This window comes from Cherax quadricarinatus, chromosome 41 (genome assembly GCF_038502225.1).
Source record: "Cherax quadricarinatus isolate ZL_2023a chromosome 41, ASM3850222v1, whole genome shotgun sequence".
NCBI classification, from domain to species: domain Eukaryota; kingdom Metazoa; phylum Arthropoda; class Malacostraca; order Decapoda; family Parastacidae; genus Cherax; species Cherax quadricarinatus.
The window spans coordinates 1,200,489-1,226,753 of record NC_091332.1 but is presented as its reverse complement, the minus strand read 5'-3'; the positions used below and the strand labels follow the sequence as shown (position 1 = coordinate 1,226,753).

Genomic DNA, 26,265 nt, shown 5'->3' with positions numbered 1-26,265 from the left:
GTTTATGGTCAAATGAGTGAGCGATTGTAAGTGTGAACCACCAGGTGGTATTCGTGAAGTTAGTTGACGGGGTGTATCAGGGAGATAAGATGTTTTCTAATGGTAGTTTTGAAGGTGATGAATGTGTCTGCAGTTCTAGAGTTCTCAGGTAGGGTATTCGAGATTTTAGGGCCTTTGACATACATTGAATTTTTGTAAAGGTTTAGTCGGACACGGGGAATGTCGTAGAGATGTTTGTTTCTGGTGTTATGCCTGTGGGTTCTGTCACAACTATCAAGAAAGCGTTTTAGGTCAAGGTTGATATTAGAGTTTAAGGCCCTGTAGATATAGATTGCACAGTAGTAAGTGTGGATGTACTGAACTGGGAGTAAGTTTAGATCTTTGAAGAGTGGGGGGGGGGGGGGGGTGCTGCCAGGGATGGGATTTAGTGATTATTCTTACTGCAGCTTTTTGTTGGGTTGTTATTGGCTTTAGGTGTGTTGCTGCAGTTGATCCCCAAGCACAAATAGCATAGGTGAGGTATGGATAAATAAGTGAGTGGTATAGTGTGAGAAGGGCATTTTGCGGCACGTAGTATCGTATCTTGGAGAGGATCCCAACCGTTTTGGATACTTTTTTGGCTATATGCTGGATATGGGTGCTGAAATTCAGGTTATTGTCAAGGTATAAGCCTAAGAATTTTCCCCCATTATTTCTGGTAATTAGAGTGTTGTCAATCTTAATGTTAATTTGTGCATCTCCTGCTCTGCTACCAAACATAATATAGTAAGTTTTGTCAGTGTTAAGCCCCCCCCCCAGTACCAACAATACCACCAGTCCGATAACATTCTTCTTTGCAAATATACAGGGTCTAAAGCCAGCAACAAACAACAAAATACCTTTCATCCGTGGACTGCTTGCAGAGGCAAAGGCAATGTTCGCGGCTTTCACTGAGACCCACATAAAGGATCACTTGGACAACGAAATATGGATCCCAGGTTACAACCTATACAGATGTGACAGAGTGAACAGGCAAAAGGGGGGGGGGGGTTGGCCTGTACATTGCAGAGTCACTTGTTTGCACAGAACTGCTAAATGCCTCAAATGATGTAGTGGAAGTTTTAGCAGTAAAGGTCGAGAACCAAAACCTAGTCATTGTGATAGTCTACAAGCCTCCGGATGCAACATCCCAGCAATTCCAGGAACAGCTGTTAAAAATTGACCACTGTCTGGAAAACCTTCCAGCTCCTGCACCCAACATCTTGCTCCTGGGGGATTTCAACTTAAGGCACCTAAAATGGAGGAATATAGCAAATAATATTGTTGCAGTAATAACACCAGGAGGCAGCTCTGATGAAAACTCACACTCACGCGAGCTTTTAAATCTCTGCACAAAATTCAATTTAAACCAGCAAATAATAGAGCCTACTAGACTGGAGAATACACTAGACCTCATCTTCACTAACAATGATGATCTGATAAGAAATATCACCATATCAAAAACAATATACTCAGATCACAACATAATTGAGGTTCAGTCATGTATGCGCGGAGCCCCAGACCGACATAATAAGATTAGTCACGAGGGAGCATTCACCAAATTCAACTTCAATAACAAAAACATAAAGTGGGACCAAGTAAACCAAGTCCTAACCGATATAAGCTGGGAAGATATACTAAGCAACACAGACCCCAACTTATGCCTAGAACAGATTAACTCGGTAGCACTCGATGTATGCACAAGGCTTATTCCTCTAAGAAAAAGGAGGAGTAGATGTAAAACAGAAAGAGACAGGCGCTCCCTTTACAGGCGACGGAAAAGAATAACAGAGCGGCTAAAAGAGGTCAATATATCTGAAATGCGTAGGGAGACACTGGTCAGAGAAATAGCAAGCATCGAACTTAAGCTAAAAGAATCCTTTAGGAGTCAGGAATCGCGGGAAGAACTAAAAGCCATAAATGAAATCGAAAGAAACCCAAAGTATTTCTTCTCCTATGCCAAATCAAAATCGAGAACAACGTCCATTATTGGGCCCCTACTTAAACAAGATGGGTCCTACACAGATGACAACAAGGAAATGAGTGAGCTACTCAAGTCCCAATATGACTCAGTTTTTAGCAAGCCGCTAACCAGACTGAGAGTCGAAGATCAAAATGAATTTTTTATGAGAGAGCCACAAAATTTGATTAACACAAGCCTATCCGATGTTATCCTGACGCCAAATGACTTCGAACAGGCGATAAATGACATGCCCATGCACTCTGCCCCAGGGCCAGACTCATGGAACTCTGTGTTCATCAAGAACTGCAAGAAGCCCCTATCACGAGCCTTTTCCATCCTATGGAGAGGGAGCATGGACACGGGGGTCGTCCCACAGTTACTAAAAACAACAGACATAGCCCCACTCCACAAAGGGGGCAGTAAAGCAACAGCAAAGAACTACAGACCAATAGCACTAACATCCCATATCATAAAAATCTTTGAAAGGGTCCTAAGAAGCAAGATCACCACGCATCTAGAAACCCATCAGTTACACAACCCAGGGCAACATGGGTTTAGAACAGGTCGCTCCTGTCTGTCTCAACTATTGGACCACTACGACAAGGTCCTAAATGCACTAGAAGACAAAAAGAATGCAGATGTAATATATACAGACTTTGCAAAAGCCTTCGACAAGTGTGACCATGGCGTAATAGCGCACAAAATGCGTGCTAAAGGAATAACAGGAAAAGTCGGTCGATGGATCTATAATTTCCTCACTAACAGAACACAGAGAGTAGTCGTCAACAGAGTAAAGTCCGAGGCAGCTACGGTGAAAAGCTCTGTTCCACAAGGCACAGTACTCGCTCCCATCTTGTTCCTCATCCTTATATCCGACATAGACAAGGATGTCAGCCACAGCACCGTGTCTTCCTTTGCAGATGACACCCGAATCTGCATGACAGTGTCTTCCATTGCAGACACTGCAAAGCTCCAGGCAGACATCAACCAAATCTTTCAGTGGGCTGCAGAAAACAATATGAAGTTCAACGATGAGAAATTTCAATTACTCAGATATGGTAAACATGAGGAAATTAAATCTTCATCAGAGTACAAAACAAATTCTGGCCACAAAATAGAGCGAAACACCAACGTCAAAGACCTGGGAGTGATCATGTCGGAGGATCTCACCTTCAAGGACCATAACATTGTATCAATCGCATCTGCTAGAAAAATGACAGGATGGATAATGAGAACCTTCAAAACTAGGGAGGCCAAGCCCATGATGACACTCTTCAGGTCACTTGTTCTATCTAGGCTGGAATATTGCTGCACACTAACAGCACCTTTCAAGGCAGGTGAAATTGCCGACCTAGAAAATGTACAGAGAACTTTCACGGCGCGCATAACGGAGATAAAACACCTCAATTATTGGGAGCGCTTGAGGTTCCTAAACCTGTATTCCCTGGAACGCAGGAGGGAGAGATACATGATTATATACACCTGGAAAATCCTAGAGGGACTAGTACCGAACTTGCACACGAAAATCACCCACTACGAAAGCAAAAGACTTGGCAGACGATGCACCATCCCCCCAATGAAAAGCAGGGGTGTCACTAGCACGTTAAGAGACCATACAATAAGTGTCAGGGGCCCGAGACTGTTCAACTGCCTCCCAGCACACATAAGGGGGATTACCAACAGACCCCTGGCAGTCTTCAAGCTGGCACTGGACAAGCACCTAAAGTCAGTTCCGGATCAGCCGGGCTGTGGCTCGTATGTTGGTTTGCGTGCAGCCAGCAGCAACAGCCTGGTTGATCAGGCTCTGATCCACCAGGAGGCCTGGTCTCAGACCGGGCCGCGGGGGCGTTGACCCCCGGAACTCTCTCCAGGTAAACTCCAGGTAAGTTTATTGGCTGTCATCCAAGTCGATATTTTAATCAGCTCCTCATTCACAATGGTGTTAAGGGTGGGAAGATTAGGGTGAGAGATGACATAAGTCGTGTTATCAGCAAAGAGAATGGGTTTCAGGTGTTGGGATACGTTTGGAAGGTCATTGATGTATATGAGGAAGAGCAGGGGACCAAGGACACTTCTCTGCGGAACTCCAGTATCAAGTGGCCGTGTTGCTGATGCTGTGTCTTTAATGGTGACGTACTGATACCTATTAGTAATGTAAGATTTGAAATAAGCAAGCGCATGGCCTCTTATACCGTAGTGGTCAAGTTTGTGGAGTAGGATTTCGTGGTTTACTGTGTCAAAAGCTTTTCTTAGGTCAATAAAAATTCCTAGTGGATATTCCTTATTTCCAAGTGTTACCCCTCTTGCCCTGGGCCACAGTGATTTCACAAGGGCTGTCTGGAAGGGAATCCGTCATCAGTGGCAAGAGGGCCTTGCACACTCCCTCTCTTCTTCGGCGTTGGGTTCTGTCCGAACTTTTAATGGCCCCTGCCCTTGGGCTCGCCATCTCAACCGCTCGGTGGACGTTGTACTGACTCGCCTTCGAGTCGGCCACTCGCGACTGGCGGCTCATCTATATCGCCTTCGGATGACGGACTCTCCGTACTGCCAGTGGTGTCCCTCACAGCCTGAGACGGTGGAACACTTCCTGCTGTGGTGCCCACGTTATCACTCTGCACGGACTACTCTCCGTGCCGCCTTGCGCACACTTGGGGTGCACACTTTCACTCTACCTGTCCTCCTCAACGGGGAGGGGTTTCGCCCTCTGGACCGTCGGGAGATATTGGCTTGTACTTGCTCCTTCCTGCTGGCTTCAGGACGTATCAGAGATGTATGATATTAGTCAAGACATTCTTCCACTTTGGTCGAAATTTCCTCTCCTGGCACTGGACGGCCGGGCTCGATACGGCGTGTGCTGTCAGTGGCCCTGAAACCCCAACACAAGAAGAAGAGTCCGAGTCACTAGTGAACATTATTGTACCTCAGCTGTCACAATAACAATGGTTCTTAACAAACATCAAACTCAACTCAAACAGACGGAAAGTAAGCTGCTCACATTTTATTTTAATTTTAACCTGGTATGTTTGTCTGTGTAATAATAATCTTTATTTCTACAAGTAAATGATACGAGGTAGACAGACTTAGCAGACATTTGTGACAATATATACAAAACCCCAGGATGCGACCCACACCAGTCGATTAACACCCAGGTACCTATTTACTGCAAAGTGAACAAGGGCAGTAGGTGTCTTAATCAAGTACCTCAGTTTGTAAGTCATGTTAAGACATCAATGGAAAAAAGTCACTATTGACTTTTTTTAGTTACCTGGAGTTTACCTGGAGAGAGTTCCGGGGGTCAACGCCCCCGCGGCCCGGTCTGTGACCAGGCCTCCTGGTGGATCAGAGCCTGATCAACCAGGCTGTTACTGCTGGCTGCACGCAAACCAACGTACGAGCCACAGCCCGGCTGGTCAGGAACCGACTTTAGGTGCTTGTCCAGTGCCAGCTTAAAGACTGCCAGGGGTCTGTTGGTAATCCCCCTTATGTGTGCTGGGAGGCAGTTGAACAGTCTCGGGCCCCTGACACTTATTGTATGGTCTCTTAACCCTTTGACTGTTTCAGGCCCCTCTCTGAAACTGTCATTCTATGTCGCTCAATTTTTGAAAAAAAAAAAATTATTTTTTCTTATGAAATGATAGAGAATCTTTTCCCGATGGTAATGACACCAAAAGTTCGAAATTTGGTCGAAAACTCGTGGAATTATGCTCCCGCGAAGTTAGCGGTCTCGGCGACATATGCGTATCGGCGATTTCGCCGACTTTGAGCCCAATTTTCAGCCAATTCCATTGTTCCAGTTGACCAAACTCATAGCTATTTCTTTAGAACTCCATTTTATCTATCAGCTGAGTACAAGAAACCTCCCATTTACTAATTTGGACTACCCATTATGGTGGTCAGAAATTGGCAATTTGGCCAATTTCACGCAAAATAAAAAAGATGCCAATTTCAAAATAGGGTCCAGAATAAACAAGGTAGACATTCGTGGCACTAAAATAACATATGCTCTGTTCATTAGTCACATCTCTAGGCCCCTCTTATATTATTATTGCTTTCTATTTTGATTTTTTATTCATACAAAAAAATACAAAATTTACTGTTATGCAGACGACTGCATTATTGTAAAAATGGTATAAATAATATCAGTGCACTAGTGAAAGAATATTAGACTCCCCAGTTGATGTGTATTGGACATGTGGTGTGATTTATTTACTCTTGAACATTGGTAAAAATCGAACATTTCCGCTACTTTGAGCTCAGTTTCAAGGTCGTTTTCATCGTAAAAGTAATGAAAATCATCTCTATTTCTGTAATATGTTTTCCATTTTATCACCTAAGACCAAGAAAACGCGAATACAACGATAAATACTATACGAAAATACACCTCAAAGTCGGCGTTTTATTCCAAAAAAACGATCAGAGTTTTTTTTTCTCATTACGCAATGTGTGCTGCAGGATTTTTTTTATGTGGTGCACACTGATCACACAGACCCATTCTCTCACATGTGGGCCTACCAGCTTTCTCCCACTTGATTTGAAGCCGCTAGAATTATTGAGTATATATACGTCAGAAACATTGGCTCGTAAGACGTATTTATACGTCGAAAACAGTCAAAGGGTTAACGTGCTAGTGACACCCCTGCTTTTCATTGGGGGGATGTTGCATCATCTGCCAAGTCTTTTGCTTTCGTAGTGAGTGATTTTCGTGTGCAAGTTCGGTACTAGTCCCTCTAGGATTTTCCAGGTGTATATAATCATGTATCTCTCCCTCCTGCATTCCAGGGAATACAGGTTCAGGAACCTCAAGCACTCCCAGTAATTGAGGTGTTTTATCTCCGTTATGCGCGCTGTGAAGGTTCTCTGTACATTTTCTAGGTCAGCAATTTCACCTGCCTTGAAAGGTGCTGTTAGTGTGCAGCAATATTCCAGCCTAGATAGAACAAGTGACCTGAAGAGTGTCATCATGGGCTTGGCCTCCCTAGTTTTGAAGGTTCTCATTATCCATCCTGTCATTTTTCTAGCAGATGCGATTGATACAATGTTATGGTCCTTGAAGGTGAGTTCCTCCGACATGATCACTCCCAGGTCTTTGACGTTGGTGTTTCGCTCTATTTTGTGGCCAGAATTTGTTTTGTACTCTGATGAAGATTTAATTTCCTCTTGTTTACCATATCTGAGTAATTGAAATTTCTCATCGTCGACCCCTGTGTCCATGCTCCCTCTCCATAGAATGGAAAAGGCTCGTGATAGGGGCTTCTTGCAGTTCTTGATGAACACGGAGTTCCATGAGTCTGGCCCTGGGGCAGAGTGTATGGGCATGTCATTTATCGCCTGTTCGAAGTCATTTGGCGTCAGGATAACATCGGATAGGCTTGTGTTAACCAAATTCTGTGGCTCTCTCATAAAAAATTCATTTTGATCTTTGACTCTCAGTCTGGTTAGCGGCTTGCTAAAAACTGAGTCATATTGGGACTTGAGTAGCTCACTCATTTCCTTGCTGTCATCTGTGTAGGACCCATCTTGTTTAAGTAGGGGCCCAATACTGGACGTTGTTCTCGACTTTGATTTGGCATAGGAGAAGAAATACTTTGGGTTTCTTTCGATTTCATTTATGGCTTTTAGTTCTTCCCGCGATTCCTGACTCCTATAAGATTCCTTTAGCTTAAGTTCGATGCTTGCTATTTCTCATAGTGTGTTATGTGTAGATTACCTACATGTTGAGAGCCCATGATTAAGTAAGTTGAGTCAGGTATACATAGATACAGTTACATAGATTATCATACATAGTATATATGTAGAGATCCTGGGATAACACAAAACAATAACCCAAAAAAGTGTTATGTACAGTACTTGCACAATAAGCCTAACCTAAGAAAAATTATTTGATTTATAGTCCAGTAAATTATTAGATACTATTTTTTTTACATTAGATGACATTATAGTTAATGTAATTGTGTGGAGGTATTACAAAGACCCCAAAGTCACTAACTTTTTTTTTGGTTATCCTAAGTAATTTGCATATCTGATACTAGGTATGATAATTGTACTTATGTGTACCTGTACCTAAATAAACTTACTTAACCTGTAAAGAACTGGTGTCTTTATGTTTTTCAATTATTGTTTCATTCATGGGGAGCTCTAAGCCCATAGGGGTCATTCACCACTCATGAGTGTAGAGGGTATTTAGGTTCAATCCAAGGAAGGTGAGTGCAGATCCAATTCCATTAAATCAAGTTCCCTTCATTTCAGTAAAAGAGGATCCCTTGGGGGGTGGGGGAGGGGTGATGGGAAAGGGCTCTTGATCCAAAAAAATGGAAGTACCTGGAGTTTACCTGGAGAGAGTTCCAGGGGTCAACGTCCCCGCGGCCTGATCTGTGACCGGCCTGTGACCTCCAGTTTTCTGTGATCCCATGTAGGATTAGAGCTTCCCCATGAATATAATAACAATTCTCTTCATTTATGGCAGTCATCTTGTATATTTTTGTATCTTATACTCCAAAGGGCACCTTAATTTTGGTGAAAGACTCTTGATCCAGGGAATTTAACCTATCTTCCTCTTGAATGAAATCTGATTATTTCTATGGTCTCTGTGGGTTTAGCACTTCCCCATCATAATACTATTGTAATGTTTATGTAATAGGCTTAAATGTCTGGTCTCTTTTTTGCCAGTTACTTTTAGGTAATTCGTTTTTAATTATGGAGCCAGTAATGCATATAACTAATGGGAATGTCTTAAAGTGTAGTTGGTATGTACCCTGGCCTGAAGAAATGGCTTAATAATATATACATAGAAGATACTTGAGGGCCTAGTCCCTAATCTATGCACTACCATAATATACAAATAGGTGTGCAGTACATTACATAGCTACTGTAAATAATAGTGTTGTATGTAGTAACTGTTATGTAGTCATTTTTGAGTGTGAATAAATGTTAACATAGGTACAGTACCTGTGGTGTGTGTGACCTATGGCACTCAGCTCACATTCTGAGTGCCTGTGGTTTAATCCCTGGCTGGGTGGGAACATAGGACATGTTTCCTTACACCTAGCAGTAAGTAGGTATCTGGGTGTTAGCTGACTGCTGTGGGTTGCATCCTGGGGGATAGGATTAAAGGACCCCAGTGGAAATAAGACACAGTCCTCAATGTATTGACTTCTTGGGTTATTCTGGGTGGCCACCCTCAGGGTTAAAAATCCAACAGAAAATCTTATTTTACTAATGCAGCTTGGGTTTTGAGTCAGTTTAGAGAGTAATGAAAACAAAAATTTGTTGATTCATTGCATATAATTTCATTCATTTATTGTCTAGGGTATATTTGGTGAGGTTGGTTTAGTATTTATGAACCATTTATTCCTTGCCTAATCTTTAGCCTAGCTATGCCCACTTTTGGGGGTGCCCCCACACATAGTAGTGATTAACCCTTTCAGGGTCGACAGGCCCTCTCCAAAACTTGTTCTCAGGGTCGAAAAATATTCAATAAGAAAAATAATTTTTCTTATGAAATGATAGTTTTTTTTTTTTTGAGTATTATAGGCCAAAAAAAATTTTTGCGATCAATACTTAGGGAGATATGGAGGCGTGAAGTTGACAGAAATTGAACCGCATACAGCAACATTGCCGACTGCCGGTCACTCGGTAATAGTTTTTGTTTTTTCTAATTTTTTATTTTATTTTTTAATATTTTATTTTTTCAAGTAACTTTTATGGCCTCTGAGACCAGTATAAAGACTATTTAGTGCATATTCACTCACGAAATAGCGAAATTGAACTAACAAAACCAGATGAACCCCAATTCCCACCTACTGAAACAGGAAACAGACTCAATGATTTCTTCTCCACTTTAGGAAAAAACCTTGCCAATAAAATCCCAAGCTCAGATACCCCACCCAATGACTACCTCACTGGCAACTACCCGAACACACTGTTCCTAGCTCCGACTAACCCAACTGAAGTCTCCCTTATTATCAACAAACTAAAAAACAAAACAGGAGATTTAAATACCTTACCACCCATTATATACAAAAAAGTGTCACAGGTGCTATCACAAATCATTGCAACACTCTTTAACAAATCCATTGAATCCTCTACCTTTCCTACAGTTCTTAAAATAGCAAGGGTCACCCCGATCCATAAAGGAGGAGACCACACAGACTTGAATAACTATAGGCCAATATCCAACTTACACCCTCTCTCTAAAATCTTTGAAAAATTAATCCATAAGCGTATCTATTCCTACCTCATCTCCCACAGCATACTCAACCCCTGTCAATTTGGGTTCAGGCCTAATAAAAATACTAATGATGCTATTATCCACATGCAAGAACATATTTATACATACAGCAATAGAGAAAAAAGAAGTCCCACTGGGGATCTTCATTGACTTACGTAAAGCTTTCGATACAGTTGACCACAACTTGCTCCACATGAAATTGTCACACTATGGTATAAGAGGGCACTCCCTCAACTACCTAAAGTCATACCTCAGCAACAGAAGCCAATATGTGAACACAAATGGGGCAAACTCTTCCGTACTGCCAATTACAGTTGGTGTCCCACAGGAAAGTGTCCTAGGCCCTCTTCTCTTTCTCATATACATAAATGACCTACCAAATGCATCGCAGCTATTCAAAACCACACTATTTGCAGATGACACTACATACGTCTTCTCTCACCCGAGCCCAGTCATGCTAGCCAATACTGTAAATACCGAATTACAGAAAATATCTACCTGGATGAGAACAAACAAACTTACTCTAAACATTGACAAAACCTACTACATTCAGTTTGGTAACAGAGCTACAGGTGTGTCTCTAAACATAATGATAAATGGATCACCTATCACAAAACTCACAGAGGGAAAATTCTTAGGAATCCACCTTGATAATAGACTCGAATTTCAAACACATATACAACAAATTTCCAAAAAAATTTCCAAGACCGTAGGCATACTATCAAAGATACGGTACTATGTTCCACAGTCAGCCCTCCTGGCCCTATACCACTCTCTTATTTACCCCTATCTCACCTATGGAATTTGTGCATGGGGCTCAACAACAATAAACCATCTCAGGCCACTAATCACCTAACAAAAGGCTGCAGTCAGAATGATGATAAATTCCCACTACAGACAACACACTCCACCAATATTCAAAACTCTAAACCTACTCACAATTCAAAACATCCATACTTATTACTGCACCTACTACATACATAGAACACTTAACTCTGACATAAACCCTCCCCTCAAACATCTCCTTACCAACCTTAACAGAACACATGACCATAATACAAGGCATAGATCACTCTTTGATGTTCCTCATGTCCATCTCACGCTATGCAAGAACTCAATGGAATTCAATACCTGTGAATATAAAAGAAGCTCTGTCTGCTTATAAATTCAAGTCTCTTCTCAAAAATCACTTACTCACCCACAACTAAATAAATACTGAATAATTGTATCTCATAAATTGTAACTCATATATGTATCTCATTATTGTATCTCATAAATGTCAACCTGTGACCCAATCAAACTTTGTTACTATTTAACTTCATTACCTAACCGAATACTCCATTCTACTGATTACACAGCAATCAGCAAGGAGGAATAACATCTTGTAGGAGTGAGGAAGAGCCAGTTGTGAGTGTGGGGGAAGTTCGTGAGGCAGTAGGTAAAATGAAAGGGGGTAAGGCAGCCAGGATTGATGGGATAAAGATAGAAATGTTAAAAGCAGGTGGGGATATAGTTTTGGAGTGGTTGGTGCAATTATTTAATAAATGTATGGAAGAGGGTAAGGTACCTAGGGATTGGCAGAGAGCATGCATAGTTCCTTTGTATAAAGGCAAAGGGGACAAAAGGGAGTGCAAAAATTATAGGGGGATAAGTCTGTTGAGTATACCTGGTAAAGTGTATGGTAGAGTTATTATTGAAAGAATTAAGAGTAAGACGGAGAATAGGATAGCAGATGAACAAGGAGGCTTTAGGAAAGGTAGGGGGTGTGTGGACAAGGTGTTTACAGTGAAACATATAAGTGAACAGTATTTAGATAAGGCTAAAGAGGTCTTTGTGGCATTTATGGATTTGGAAAAGGCATATGACAGGGTGGATAGGGGGGCAATGTGGCAGATGTTGCAGGTGTATGGTGTAGGAGGTAGGTTACTGAAAGCAGTGAAGAGTTTTTATGAGGATAGTGAGGCTCAAGTTAGAGTATGTAGGAAAGAGGGAAATTATTTCCCAGTAAAAGTAGGCCTTAGACAAGGATGTGTGATGTCACCGTGGTTGTTTAATATATTTATAGATGGGGTTGTAAGAGAAGTAAATGCGAGGGTCTTGGCAAGAGGCGTGGAGTTAAAAGATAAAGAATCACACATAAAGTGGGAGTTGTCACAGTTGCTCTTTGCTGATGACACTGTGCTCTTGGGAGATTCTGAAGAGAAGCTGCAGAGATTGGTGGATGAATTTGGTAGGGTGTGCAAAAGAAGAAAATTAAAAGTGAATACAGGAAAGAGTAAGGTTATGAGGATAACAAAAAGATTAGGTGATGAAAGATTGGATATCAGATTGGAGGGAGAGAGTATGGAGGAGGTGAATGTATTCAGATATTTGGGAGTGAACGTGTCAGCGGATGGGTCTATGAAAGATGAGGTGAATCATAGAATTGATGAGGGGAAAAGAGTGAGTGGTGCACTTAAGAGTCTGTGGAGACAAAGAACTTTGTCCTTGGAGGCAAAGAGGGGAATGTATGAGAGTATAGTTTTACCAACGCTCTTATATGGGTGTGAAGCATGGGTGATGAATGTTGCAGCGAGGAGAAGGCTGGAGGCAGTGGAGATGTCATGTCTGAGGGCAATGTGTGGTGTGAATATAATGCAGAGAATTCATAGTTTGGAAGTTAGGAGGAGGTGCGGGATTACCAAAACTGTTGTCCAGAGGGCTGAGGAAGGGTTGTTGAGGTGGTTCGGACATGTAGAGAGAATGGAGCGAAACAGAGTGACTTCAAGAGTGTATCAGTCTGTAGTGGAAGGAAGGCGGGGTAGGGGTCGGCCTAGGAAAGGTTGGAGGGAGGGGGTAAAGGAGGTTTTGTGTGCGAGGGGCTTGGACTTCCAGCAGGCATGCGTGAGCGTGTTTGATAGGAGTGAATGGAGACAAATGGTTTTTAATACTTGACGTGCTGTTGGAGAGTGAGCAAAGTAACATTTATGAAGGGGTTCAGGGAAACCGGCAGGCCGGACTTGAGTCCTGAAGATGGGAAGTACAGTGCCTGCACTCTGAAGGAGGGGTGTTAAAACTTAGAATTATCAACCTACACTTGCTCAAATCCAGGAATTTATTCACTATAAACATATATATAAATTTAGAGTTAGCTTTAAGACACGAGGTTTAATGTTGCAGTTTAAAAACTGTAGTGTAAAGCACCCTTCTGGCAAGACAGTGATGGAGTGAATGATGGTGAAAGTTTTTCTTTTTCAGGCCACCCTGCCTTGGTGGGAATCGGCCAGTGTGATAATAATAAAAAAACATTAAATGACCATATGACCTGTCTTTGTAATACTCATTTGTACTTAATTGTTATCTGTTTTACAATAATTTTTGTACCACCAAATATATCATTGCTTAGTTAATCTTAAGTTAATTTTAAGCCTGCCCATAAATAAATAAATAAATACTGATTGTACAGCAATGCAAGCAACCATATGACCTGTTTTTGTAATACTCATTTGTGCTTAATTGTTATCTGTTCACAATAATGTTTTACCACTGAATACTTCATTGCTTAGTTAATCTTAAGTTAATTTTAAGCCTGCCCGTAATGCTATGCATTCAAGTGGCTTTGGCATGCTGCATTTAACTATATTCTTTTGTGCTTCTCTGTATCATGTTCAAATTAATAAATAAATAAATAAATAAATTGTATACTACACAATAACAGCACAAACTTTGGTGTTATTATATTGTTTACAAAACATGTTTACACAAACCAACAATAAAAAATGTTGTTTATTACTATTTTTCTATCATATATACACATATAAAGTCACTGGACACTTCCCAGAACTGCAACAGCTTCTGTAAAGCCTGTACAGTGGACCCCCAGTTAACGATATTTTTTCACTCCAGAAGTATGTTCAGGTGCCAGTACTGACCGAATTTGTTCCCATAAGGAATATTGTGAAGTAGATTAGTCCATTTCAGACCCCCAAACATACACGTACAAACGCATTTACATAAATACACTTACATAATTGGTTGCATTCGGAGGTGATCGTTATGCGGGGGTCCACTGTAGTTGTTATTTATTTATTTTATTTATTTTATGTCTTTACAAACAGTACATTGAGATTTTATATTTACAATAGTGGGTTGCAATGCAAAGAGAGCCTCTGTTATGCCTAGGCATTATGGGGTGTGGGGGTGGACTTGTAAATATGCTGAGTCACCGGCGTAATTAGTGTCACAATGGCAAATAACACCATCACTCACCACCTTCACTGCCTCTCAACTTCCTCCCCACCCCACCAACCAACATGGAAATAAGTCACTGTCTGAATTTTTTGGGTTATCCTAGGTTGATAGTCTCCTTACTTCCTTCCTTCCTTCCTTCCTTCCTTCCTTCCTTCCTTCCTTCCTTCCTTCCTTCCTTCCTTCCTTCCTTCCTTCCTTCCTTCCTTCCTTCCTTCCTTCCTTCCTTCTTTCCTTCCTTCAGGTTTCCTGGGCATTGTTTTCGGTCACAAACTCCTCAAAACCATGAAGTTCATCTTCGCTGACACTTCCATCTGTATTTGAAGTGTCACTTGGGAAGAAAAGAGCCCCAGTTAGCCGAGGAGTGAGAAGTTTCTTAGCGCTAGACATGGTGAACAAGGTGTAATAAAATGGCTTTCCCACAATGCACCACTGGGTCCCAGATTTTTTTTGTACCACGCACACTGACCATGGAGACCCATTCTCTCACATCTAGGTGTACCAGCTGTTTCCTGTTTAATTTGAGGCCGCTAGAATTTATGCATACTAGTAGGGCACCAACCCTGGCACGTAAGTCATACTAGTACGGCACCATCCCTGAAAGGGCTAATACAGTGGAACCTCAGCTTACGAATTTAATCCATTCCATGACCTTGTTCGTATCCCAATTTGTTCATATGCTGAGTCAATTTTCCTCATTTAAATTAACTGAAATGGCATTAATCCATTCCAGCGGAATTCCTGCTCTCAGGAGACATGATAAAATACTTCAGTATGATGGTAATATCAACTCTGTGGCTTATTTATATATCACAATTCATCTAATTTCACCATCACTCAAGGAATGCACAACAGGTGCATTGTTGTCAATGTTCAGCATTTCTTCGATGTCAGCTTCCTGTAACTCCATTAGCATACAGTCAGGATGAGTAAGTAGAATTGTCAACGCTCATTGCTTAGGTACGTTTATTTATTAACTTTCTTCAGTAGAGCTTTTGAGGCCATTGATCATGATAAAGAATTTGATATTGTTTATTGTTTTTTTTAATTAAAATGCCGACTTTGTGGTCTATTTTCGTATAGTATTTATGGTTGTATTCTCGTTTTCTTGGTTTCATTTGATAGAATGGAAAACATATTATAGAAATAGAGGTGATTTTGATTGATTTTACTATAAAAGAACCTGGAAATGGAGCTCAAAGTAGGGGAAATGTTTGATTTTTGCCGATGTTCAAAAGTAAACAAATGATGTCATTGTCCAATAAATGTCCAACTAGCCATTCTAATATGCAGTCATGAATGGGTTGATGTTATTTATACAATTATTGCAGTAGTCTGCATAATAGTAAATCTTCTATTTTTTGTTTGAATAAAAATTCAAAATAGAAAGCAAGAGTAATATCAGAGGGACTTGGAGACATGACTGATGAACAAAGAAAATGTTATTTTAGAGCCAGGAATGTCTGCAGTGTTCATTCTGGACCTTATTTTGAAATTGTCATATTTTTTAATTTTCGTGAAATTGGCCAAATTGCAAATTTCTGACCATGTTATTGGGTAGTTGAAATTGGTAAATGGGCAGTTTCTTGTACTCAATCGATAGAAAAAATGGAATTCTAAAGAAAAAGCTATGATTTTGGTCGAGTGGAACAATGGAATTAGCCGAAAATAGGGCTCAAAGTGGGCGAAATCGCCGATTTGTAAATATTGGCCGAGGTCGCTAACTTTGCGAGAGTGCAATTCCGTCAGTTTTCCATCAAATTTCGTTTTTTTTGTGTCATTCCAATCGGGAAAAGATTCTCTATCATTTCATAAGAAAAAGAATTTTTTTTTTTTTTTTTTTTTGAAATATTGCGACACCAGGAGACGCCTCAGGATTGGGGGTTGCGACAGTCAAGGGGTTAATCCATTTCAGACCTCCAAAAATACACTTAAAAAAGCACTTAAATTAATACACTTACATAATTGTTCGAGTTGGGAGCTGTACGAAACTTGGGGTACCACTGCACTTAAACTGTAATGGCCTTTATTCACTGATGACAATTGAAATTGTACAGTATCTTAGAATTCTAAAATATTGAGTCAAAACATTCCCTTTATATAATTAATTTTAAAGTATGCTGTATGTCTTGGATTTCCATATTACAGATGTGCCAGCAGAAGGAACAGTGACAGATACTGGAACTGTGTTCTCCGATTCAGTGCACGAAAGCATTTTAATTCCAGCAAATGTTGGGTTTGTGGGATGTGGAAATATGGCTCAAGCTCTTCTTCATTCATTTATAAAAAAAGGTAATAATTTTAATCGTAGTTTTTGTTCAGTTTTATGCAGTTTGGATAAAGGTATATTAGCATAATGAAAACATGCCACACTCTTATCTTACCCTCATCATACAATGGAACCTTGGTAGGTACTCGAACTTAATTCATTCCAGAAAGCTGTTAAAGAGCCAGTCTGTTAGAGTAGTGAACAGATTTTTCCCAAACAATTTTCTTTTTGGTTGGCTGTTATCACTAATCTTCATAGGCCCCATGGTGACTTATTTATACAAATAATATAAAAAAACACCAAAAAATGCGAAGGAACATGAAATAGTTTAAAGCAAAGTTTTGACAGGTCGTGTTTGTTTGGTCGAGTACCAAATAAACGGTTTATTGATTGTACTTTCTTACCAACATCATACTCATTTATAATCTTCATTTTTACCTCAAAATCAAGAGCCTTCCTTTGTTTCTTAGCTCATCCTTCAGGTGAAGTCAAGATCTTCCTTTTCGCCGACATCTTTTACTATGGGATGTACAATAAAGTGCAAAGTTGTATAAATATATAGTCTTGGAGACTGAATGGCTGTAGGAAGGAGTCTGAGATATTTGACGCTGAGACGCCGCTCTGCCTGTATGTCATACGTACTGTATTCTGTTCAGGTTTGGTAGTTGACATTTAAACCACTCCAGAGCGATTGTTGTTGTTGTTGTTATTATTATTATTATTATTATTATTATTATTATTATTATTATTATTATTATTATTATTATTATTATTACATATTATTATTAATACCATCCACATACCTTGTTCACTGAGTTTAATCATTTATTAAGCTGCCACGAGAGAGAGAATGTAATAATACTAATAATAATAATAACGTGCTGTTGGAGTGTGAGCAAAGTAACATTTATGAAGGGATTCAGGGAAACCAGCAGGCCGGACTTGAGTCCTGGAGATGGGAAGTACAGTGTCTGCACTCTGAAAGACGGGTGTTAATGTTGCAGTTTAAAAACTGTAGTGTAAAGCACCCTTCTGGCAAGACAGTGATAGAGTGAATGATGGTGAAAGTTTTTCTTTTCGGGCCACCCTGCCTTGGTGGGAATCAACCAGTGTGTTAATAAAAAAAAAATATTAATAACAATTGCTCTGGAGTGCTTTAGACATCAGGTACCAAACCTATACGAAATACATATGACATTTAATGATTATTAATATTTTATTATTAATTATATTATTATTACTATCACCATCGACATACCTTGTTCACTGAGTTTAATCATTTCTTAATTAAGCAGACTCGATGTTTTCTTCTCCACCATAGGAAATAGGAAGAAACCTTGCCGATAAAATCCCAAGCTCAAATACCCCACCCAGTGACCACCTCACTGGCAACTACCCGAACACACTGTTCCTAGCTCCAACTAACCCAACAAAAGTCTCCCTTATTATCAACACACTAAAAAACAAGACAGGAGATTTAAATACCTTACCACCCTTTATATACAAAAAAGCTTTGCAAGTGCTGTCACCAATCATTGCAACGCTCTTTAATAAATCCATCGAATCCTCTATCTTCCCCACAGTTCTCAAAATAGCAAGGGTCACCCCGGTACATAAAGGAGGAGATCAAACAGACTTGAATAACTTTAGGCCAATATCCAACTTATGCCCTCTCTCTAAAATCTGTGAAAAATTAATTCATAAGCGAATCTATTCCTACCTCATCTCCCACAACATATTCAACCCCTGTCAGTTTGGGTTCAGGCCTAATAAAAATACGAATGATGCTATTATACACATGCTAGAACAAATATACACTGCACTCAAGAAAAAAAAAAAAGTCCCATTGGGGATCTTCATTGATTTATGTAAAGCTTTTGATACAGTTGACCATGATTTGCTGCAAATAAAATTGTCTTGCTATGGTATAAGAGGGCACTCCCTCAACTACCTTAAGTCGTACCTTAGCAACAGAAGCCGGTATGTGTATGCAAATGGGGCAAACTCTTCCACACAGCCAATTACAGTTGGTGTCCCACAGGGAAGCATCCTTGGTCCTCTTCTCTTTCTCATTTACATAAACAACCTACCAAATGCATTGCAACTACTCAAACACCCACTATTTGCAGATGACACTACATACATCTGCTCTTACCCAAGCCCAGTCATGCTTACCAATACATGTACTGTAAATACCGAATTGCAGAAAATATCTACCTGGATGGTGATTAACAAACTTACTCTCAATATTGACAAAACCTACTTCATACAGTTTGGAAACAGAACCACAGATGTCCCTCTTAACATAATGATAAATGGATCACCTATCACAAAGCTCACGGAGGGAAAATTCTTAGGAATCCACCTCGATAATAGACTCTAATTTCAAACACACATACAACACATTTCCAAGAAACTCTCCAAGACCGTAAGCATACTATTGAAGATATGGTACTATGTTCCACAGTCAGCCCTCCTGGCCCTATATCATGCACAAAAACAATAAACCATCTCAAACCATTAATTACCCAACAAAAGGCTGCAGTCAGAATGATAACAAATTGCTACTAGAGGCAGCATACTCCACCAATATTCAAAACTCTAAACTTACTCACGCTACAAAACATCCATACTTATTATTGTACCTACTACATACATGGAAATAAATGGTATAAAATACTGACACAATGGAAATATAAACACAAATGCAGTATAATGTGATCCTTTATTGACTACGTTTCGCCCACACAGTGGGCTTTTTCAAGTCACAAACAGAACTTGAAAAAGCCCACTGTGTGGGCGAAACGTAGTCAGTAAAGGATCACATTATACTGCATTTGTGTTTATATTTCCACCTACTACATACATAGAACACTTAACTCGGACATAAACCCTCCCCTCAAACTTCTTACCAACCTCAACAGAACACATGACCACAACACAAGGCACAGATCACTCTTTGATGTTCCTCATGTCCGTCTCACACTATGTAAAAACGCAGTGCACATAAAAGGCCCAAAAATCTGGAATTCATTACCTGTGAATATAAAAGAAACACTACCTGTTTAACAATTCAAGACTTCTTAAAAACCACTTTCTCACCCACAACTAAATAAATACTGATTAACTGTATCTCATAAATGTATAACCTGTGACCCTATCAGACTGTTTTTTTGTAATTACCTACAAATTTGTACAACTATAAAGCTTCTTATTTGAAATACTCATTTGTATTTCATGTTGTAATTTGTTTACTGTATTTCTTACCACAGAATATATCATTGCTTAGTTAATCTTAAGTTAATTTTAAGCCTGCCCACAATGCTCTGCATACAAGGGGCTTTTGGCATGTACACTCAACCACTGTAATTCTTTTGTATAACTATGTATCATGTCCAAATAATAATAAATAAAAAATAAAATAAAATAAAAAATAAACACAGAGGAACACACCAGCTAACCCCTTTACTGTGAACTTCTTTTGTACTTCTTCCATTATTCGCTTGTTTTTCGTCTTCCAAGAGCTGCTGCACTTCTAACTCTGTCTTCTACTAGGGGATACACAATAAAGTACAAATTTATAGATGAAATATGTAGCCTTGGAGATTGTTTGATGCTGAGACGCATCACTAACCCCTTTACAATGAACTTCTTTTTACTTCACTTGTATGACCAGAGCTACAGTAAGATGGGGAAGGAAGAAGGATGGGTAAGGATGGAAATATAGGAAAGGGGTGGGAGGGTGGAGGGGAGGTATGATAAGAAAGGTAAGTGGCCCAACCACTTAGGTGCATGATAATACATGTATGTGTATAGTGTCAATAATGAAAGCAATTTAGGTGAATGGTGTATAACACCCGTCAGGTTCACACAGTTATAACAATGTATAACTGCATGACTGAATCGGCAAAGGGTATACAGTGGATCCTCTACTTGTGAGCGTGTCCACGTGCGAGTTTTTCCAAATACGAGCAGTCAATGGGTCGATTTTTTGCTTCCATATGCGAGCAGACCTCAAGGCAGGTTCCTTGACACTGGTGAGGGGCTCTTGCTCTTGATCTCGGGAATTGTATCTCATTTGTTTGTTGGACTACCTTATTGAAACTTGGGCAATGTATGATGGAAAGATGCTTCTTCACGTACACCAAAAATGAAAGAAATCTAAGCATAAATAATGGAGTTCACTTCTCAGCAATTAGCCACCCCTTAGCGGTAATTTCGAATAGTTTTTATGGTTGTATTCTCGTTTTTTAAGTCTCATTTGATAGAATGGAAGATATATTATAGAAATAGATATGATTTTGATTGCTTTCACGACGAAAAGTACCTTGAAATAGAGCTCAACCTAGGAGAAATGGTCCATTGCTTGGTGTTTCAGAGCAAACAAATGACGTCACTGTCCATTCCAATATGCAGTCGTGAATGGGTTGACATTATTTATACAATTATTGCAATAAGCAATAACAGTAAATCTTGTTTTTATTGTGTGAATAAAAATTACAAATTATTTATATAATAATAATAATAATTATAATAATAATATGTATAATACGTATAATAATATGTATAATAATAATACGTATAATAATAATAGTATAATAATATAATACAATAATAATAATATTTTATGTTTAATAATAATACATATATAATGTACCACATGTAATAATTATAATAATAGACGGCTTTAGGAGGCCGTCACTAAATGGCGGTGTTTACCACAACAAAATTCTAAAATTTTATTCATTTTACAGTATATATCATGTTTCTGTTATTTATACAGTGGACCCCCGCATACCGCACGCATCGCATACCGTACAATCCGCATACCGCTCGCTTTTTTCGCAAAAATTTTGCCTCGCATACCGCCCAAAAACCCGCTCACCGCCCTTCGTCCGAGACGCGTCCAATGTGCGGCCTGAGCCACGCTCACAAGTTTTGCCGGTGGCATTGTTTACCAGCCAGCCTCCGCGGTAACATCCAAGCATACAATCGGAACATTTCGTATTATTACAGTGTTTTTGGTGATTTTTTCTGGAAAATAAGTGACCATGGGCCCCAAGAAAGCTTCTAGTGCCAACCCTACAGCAATAAGGGTGAGAATTACTATAGAGATGAAGAAAAAGATCATTGATAAGTATGAAAGTGGAGTGCGTGTCTCCGAGCTGGCCAGGTTGTTTAATAAACCCCAATCAACCATCGCTACTATTGGTGGTACAGCTGCTGCTGTACCACCGTCAGCTGCTGCTGCACTGTCAGCTGCTGCTGCACTGTCAGCTGCTGCTGCACTGTCAGCTGCTGCTGCACTGTCAGCTGCTGCTGCACTGTCAGCTGCTGCTGCACTGTCAGCTGCTGCTGCACTGTCAGCTGCTGCTGCACTGTCAGCTGCTGCTGCTGTTGTACCACCATCAGCTGCTGCTGCTGCTGTAGCATCATCTGCTGCTGCTGTAGCATCGTCTGCTGCTGCTGTAGCATCGTCTGCTGCTGCTGTAGCATCGTCTGCCGCTGCTGTACCACCGTCGGCTGCTGCTGCTGCTGTAGCACCGTTGTTGGTGTGGCTTATTGAGAATACCAAGAAACAATTAACCCCAGAGGATTTGCCACCCAGGATAACCCAAAAAAGTCAGTGTCATCGAAGACTGTCTAACTTATTTCCATTGGGGTCCTTAATCTTGTCTCCCAGGATGCAACCCACACCAGTCGACTAACACCCAGGTGAACAGGGAAAAATGCCTGGAACTAGTGCTCATATTGGTGAATTTAAAGCCAGCAAAGGTTGGTTTGAGAGATTTAAGAATCGTAGTGGCATACACAGTGCGATAAGGCCTGTTCTGGAAGAAAATGCCAAACAGGACCTACAGTACTCAGGAGGAAAAGGCACTCCCAGGACACAGTGTCTCATCAGTCATTGCTGCATCTTCAATAAAGGTAAGTGTCATTTATTCTTCATTTAGTAGAGTAGTACATGCACAATACATGTATATATTGTGCATGTACTACTCTACTATTGTGCATGTATCCTTCTCTTTGTGTGTAGGAAAATGTATATTTCATGTGGTAAAATTTTTTTTTTCATACTTTTGGGTGTCTTGCACGGATTAAATTGATTTCCATTATTTCTTATGGGGAAAATTCATTCACATACCGAACATTTCGCATAACAATCAGCCCTCTTTCACGGATTAAGGTCGCTATGCGGGGGTCCACTGTATTGTTTGTTATATCATATTAGATGAATTGTGATATATAAATAAGCCGTATAGATGACATTAGCGAAATTATTCATAAAGTATTTTGCCTGGTCTCCTGACAAACTCTCGTCCACCGCTGACACTGAGTACGTATATATCAGGTTTCTGTGTTATTTATATTGTTTATTATGTCATATTAGATGAATTGAGATAGATAAATAAGCCATAGAGTTGATAATAGCGAAATTATTGAAGTACAGAATTCCACTGGAACGGATTAATTCCATTTCAATTAATTTAAATGAGGAAAATTGACTCTGCAAACAAGCAAATCTAGTTGTGAGCAAGGTCATGGAACGGATTAAACTCGCAAGTAGAGGTTCCACTGTACTAGGTACAATAATTATATTTTTTCATTCAAGATGTAAGGTGGTAATGACGATGGCAAGGCGATGGAAGGCAATTGATGTGTACCTTGACGGCCACATGGAAAAACTGGCCAGTGCAGCCTCTTCCGAGGTACCTTACCTTTACCCGGCCATGGGCCAGGCTCGTCTGGTGCTTGCCTGGTCAACCAGGCTGTTGCTGCTGGAGGCCCACTGCCCCACATATCCATAACAGCCTGGTTGATCTGGCACTTGATGAAGATACACCTATCATCCGACATACGACTGAGTTCTGTTACGAGAAACCGGTCGTAAGTCGAAATGGTCGTAAGTTGAACTTTACTACTGAATATCAACAAAACATTTTTGTAATAACTTTATTTTATTGTTTTATTTTGGTATTTCATGTTTTACTTTACTTTTTATGTTGTTAGTACTGTATTTTATACTGTAAGGTTTAGGATAAACACTGTGTACAACACAAATAGTTGTTTATTTCCCAGAAATTTGGCATAAAAAATACGGTCGTAAGTCGAGTGGTCGTAAGTTGAGCAGGTCTTAAGTCGGATGGTAGGTGTACTTGTCTAGTTTCCTCTTGAAGGCTTCAACACTTGTTCCAGCAGTGTTTCTGATATCTTCAGGTAAGATGTTGAAAAGTCTGGGACCCCGGATGTTGATACAGTGTTCCCTTATTGTCCCTGCCACACCCCTGCTCCTCACTGGGTTTATTTTACACTTCCTCCCATATCTCTCACTCCAGTATGTTATGGCAGTGTGCAGATTTGGGACCAAGCCCTCGAGTACCTTCCAGGTATATATTATCATGTACCTCTCTCTCCTCCACTCCAGTGAGTACATGTTCAAGACTTGCAAGCGTTCCCAGTAGTTTAGGTGCTTTACTGGCTCAATGTGAGCCAGCTCCGATATTTCTCCTGCCCTGAACGGGGCCGTCAGCACTGAGCAGTATTCTAAGTGAGGGAGCACTAGCGATTTGAAGAGTGTCACCATCAGCATTATTTCCCTTGTTTTGAAAGTTCTCAATACCCACTCAGTCATTTTCCTGGCTGTCATGATCTTTGTCTTGTTATGGTCTTTAAAAGAAAGGTCGGCTGACATAATTATTCCTAGGTCTTTTACGTGTTCCTTACGTTCTATTTGGTGACCCTCTTGAGTTTTGTATATAGTGCTCCTTTTGAGTTCTTCATTCTTTCCATACCTAAGCAGCTGGAACTTGTCACCATTGAATGTCATGTTGTTTTCCACTGTCCACTGGTGGTGCCCAACATTGATTGAATTGGTAATATTACATGATTACATGTAATAGGTAATAATGTTTAAGAGAGATCGCCAGAAATGGGTGTGTTCGATAGGAGTGAATGGAGACGAATGGTATTTGGGACCTGACGATCTGTTGGAGTGTGAGCAGGGTAGTATTTAGTGAAGGGATTCAGGGAAACCGGTTATTTTTATATAGCCGGACTTGAGTCCTGGAAATGGGAAGTACAATGCCTGCACTCTAAAGGAGGGGTTCGGGATATTAGCAGTTTGGAGGGATATGTTGTGTATCTTTATATGTATATGGTTCTAAACTGTTGTGTTCTGAGCACCTCTGCAAAAACTGGTTATGTGTGAGTGAGGTGAAAGTGTTGAATGATGAAAGTATTTTCTTTTTGGGGATTTTCTTTCTTTTTTTGGGTCACCCTGCCTCGGTGGGAGACGGCCGACTTGTTAAAAACAAGAACAAAAAAAATGGTTCAGGTGTTATCCAGGCATCGGGATCATCTGGTAGGTCACTCAGAATCTTTGGTTGTTGGAAATCATCCTTATGGATGAATTTACGTACCTGCTGTTGGAGGGTCATGTGTTCGGTTTTGTGGGGAGGTGCATTGATTACATAGTCGGTGGTGTTCGCAAAATAGGGAGGATGTTCACCGTCCAGAACATACAGGTCTTGCATGGCGTATAGTTGTCTCCTCTTCAGTTGATCAAGCCAAACATTCATTGCAACTATGTCCTGTTGGGTGTGTAGATCCGCCATTCATACTTCTTTTATAAGTCTTCCAATTTCCTCTTCCAAGAGGAAAACAACAGGAAATTTGTACAAATATGTAGTCTTGGAGACTGTGAAAGCTAGTGTACTAAGTGGCTGTAAGAAGGAGATTAACCCTTTCAATGTCGGCAGGCCCTTTCCTAAACTTGTTCTTAGGGTCAGAAATTTTTTGAAAAAAAAAAATTATTTTTTCTTGTGAATTGATAGAGAATCTTTTCCCGGTCATAATGACACCAAAAATATAAAATTTGATGGAAAACTTACGGAATTATGCTCTCGCGAAGTTAGCAGTCTCGACGATGTTTATGCATGGGCGATTTCACCCACTTTGAGCCCTATTATCAGTCAATTCCCATGTACCAGTCGATAAAAATCATACCTATTTCGATAGAACTCCATTTTGTCTATCGAATGAGTACAAGAAACCACCCATTTACCGATTTCAAATAACCAATAATGTGGCCAGAAATTGGCAATTTTGCCAATTTCACACAAATTTCAAAAGATGCCAATTTCCAAATAGGGTCCAGAATAAACAAGACAGACATTCCTGGCACTAAAATAAATTTTCCTCTGATGATTACTCACGTCCCCAGGCCTCTGCTACATTTCTTTTGCTTTCCACTTTGAATTTCTATTCTCACAAAGAATAGAAGATTTATGTTATGCAGACTACTGCATTCGTGTAGAAATGGTGTAGAAATGGTATAAATAATATCAGCACACTTGTGAAAGAATATTAGACTCACCAGTTGACATGTATTGGACGCGTGGCATGATTTGTTTACCTTTGAACTTTGGCAAAAATTGAACATTTCTGCTACTTTGAGCTCAATTTCAAGGTACTTTTCATTGTGAAACTAATCAAAATCATCTCAATTTCCATAATGTATCTTCCATTCAATAAAATGAGACCAGGAAAACTAGGATACAA

General features: G+C 40.1%; 1 protein-coding gene across 3 annotated transcripts in view; it reads left to right on the top strand.

The window, feature by feature from the left end:
- Positions 1 to 4,741: 4,741 nt before the first annotated feature.
- LOC128684220 (pyrroline-5-carboxylate reductase 3) overlaps positions 4,742 to 26,265 on the top strand; it is a 65,144-nt gene continuing 43,620 nt past the window's right edge. The window contains exons 1-2 of one of the 3 annotated variants that reach the window (XM_053770384.2): positions 4,742 to 4,963; positions 16,584 to 16,727. In XM_053770384.2, the coding sequence (XP_053626359.2) occupies positions 4,921 to 4,963; positions 16,584 to 16,727 (187 nt within the window). In that variant the 5' untranslated portion in view covers positions 4,742 to 4,920. The remainder of the gene's footprint in view (positions 4,964 to 16,583; positions 16,728 to 26,265) is intronic. The other 2 variants (XM_053770385.2, XM_053770383.2) reach the window with 2 other exon arrangements.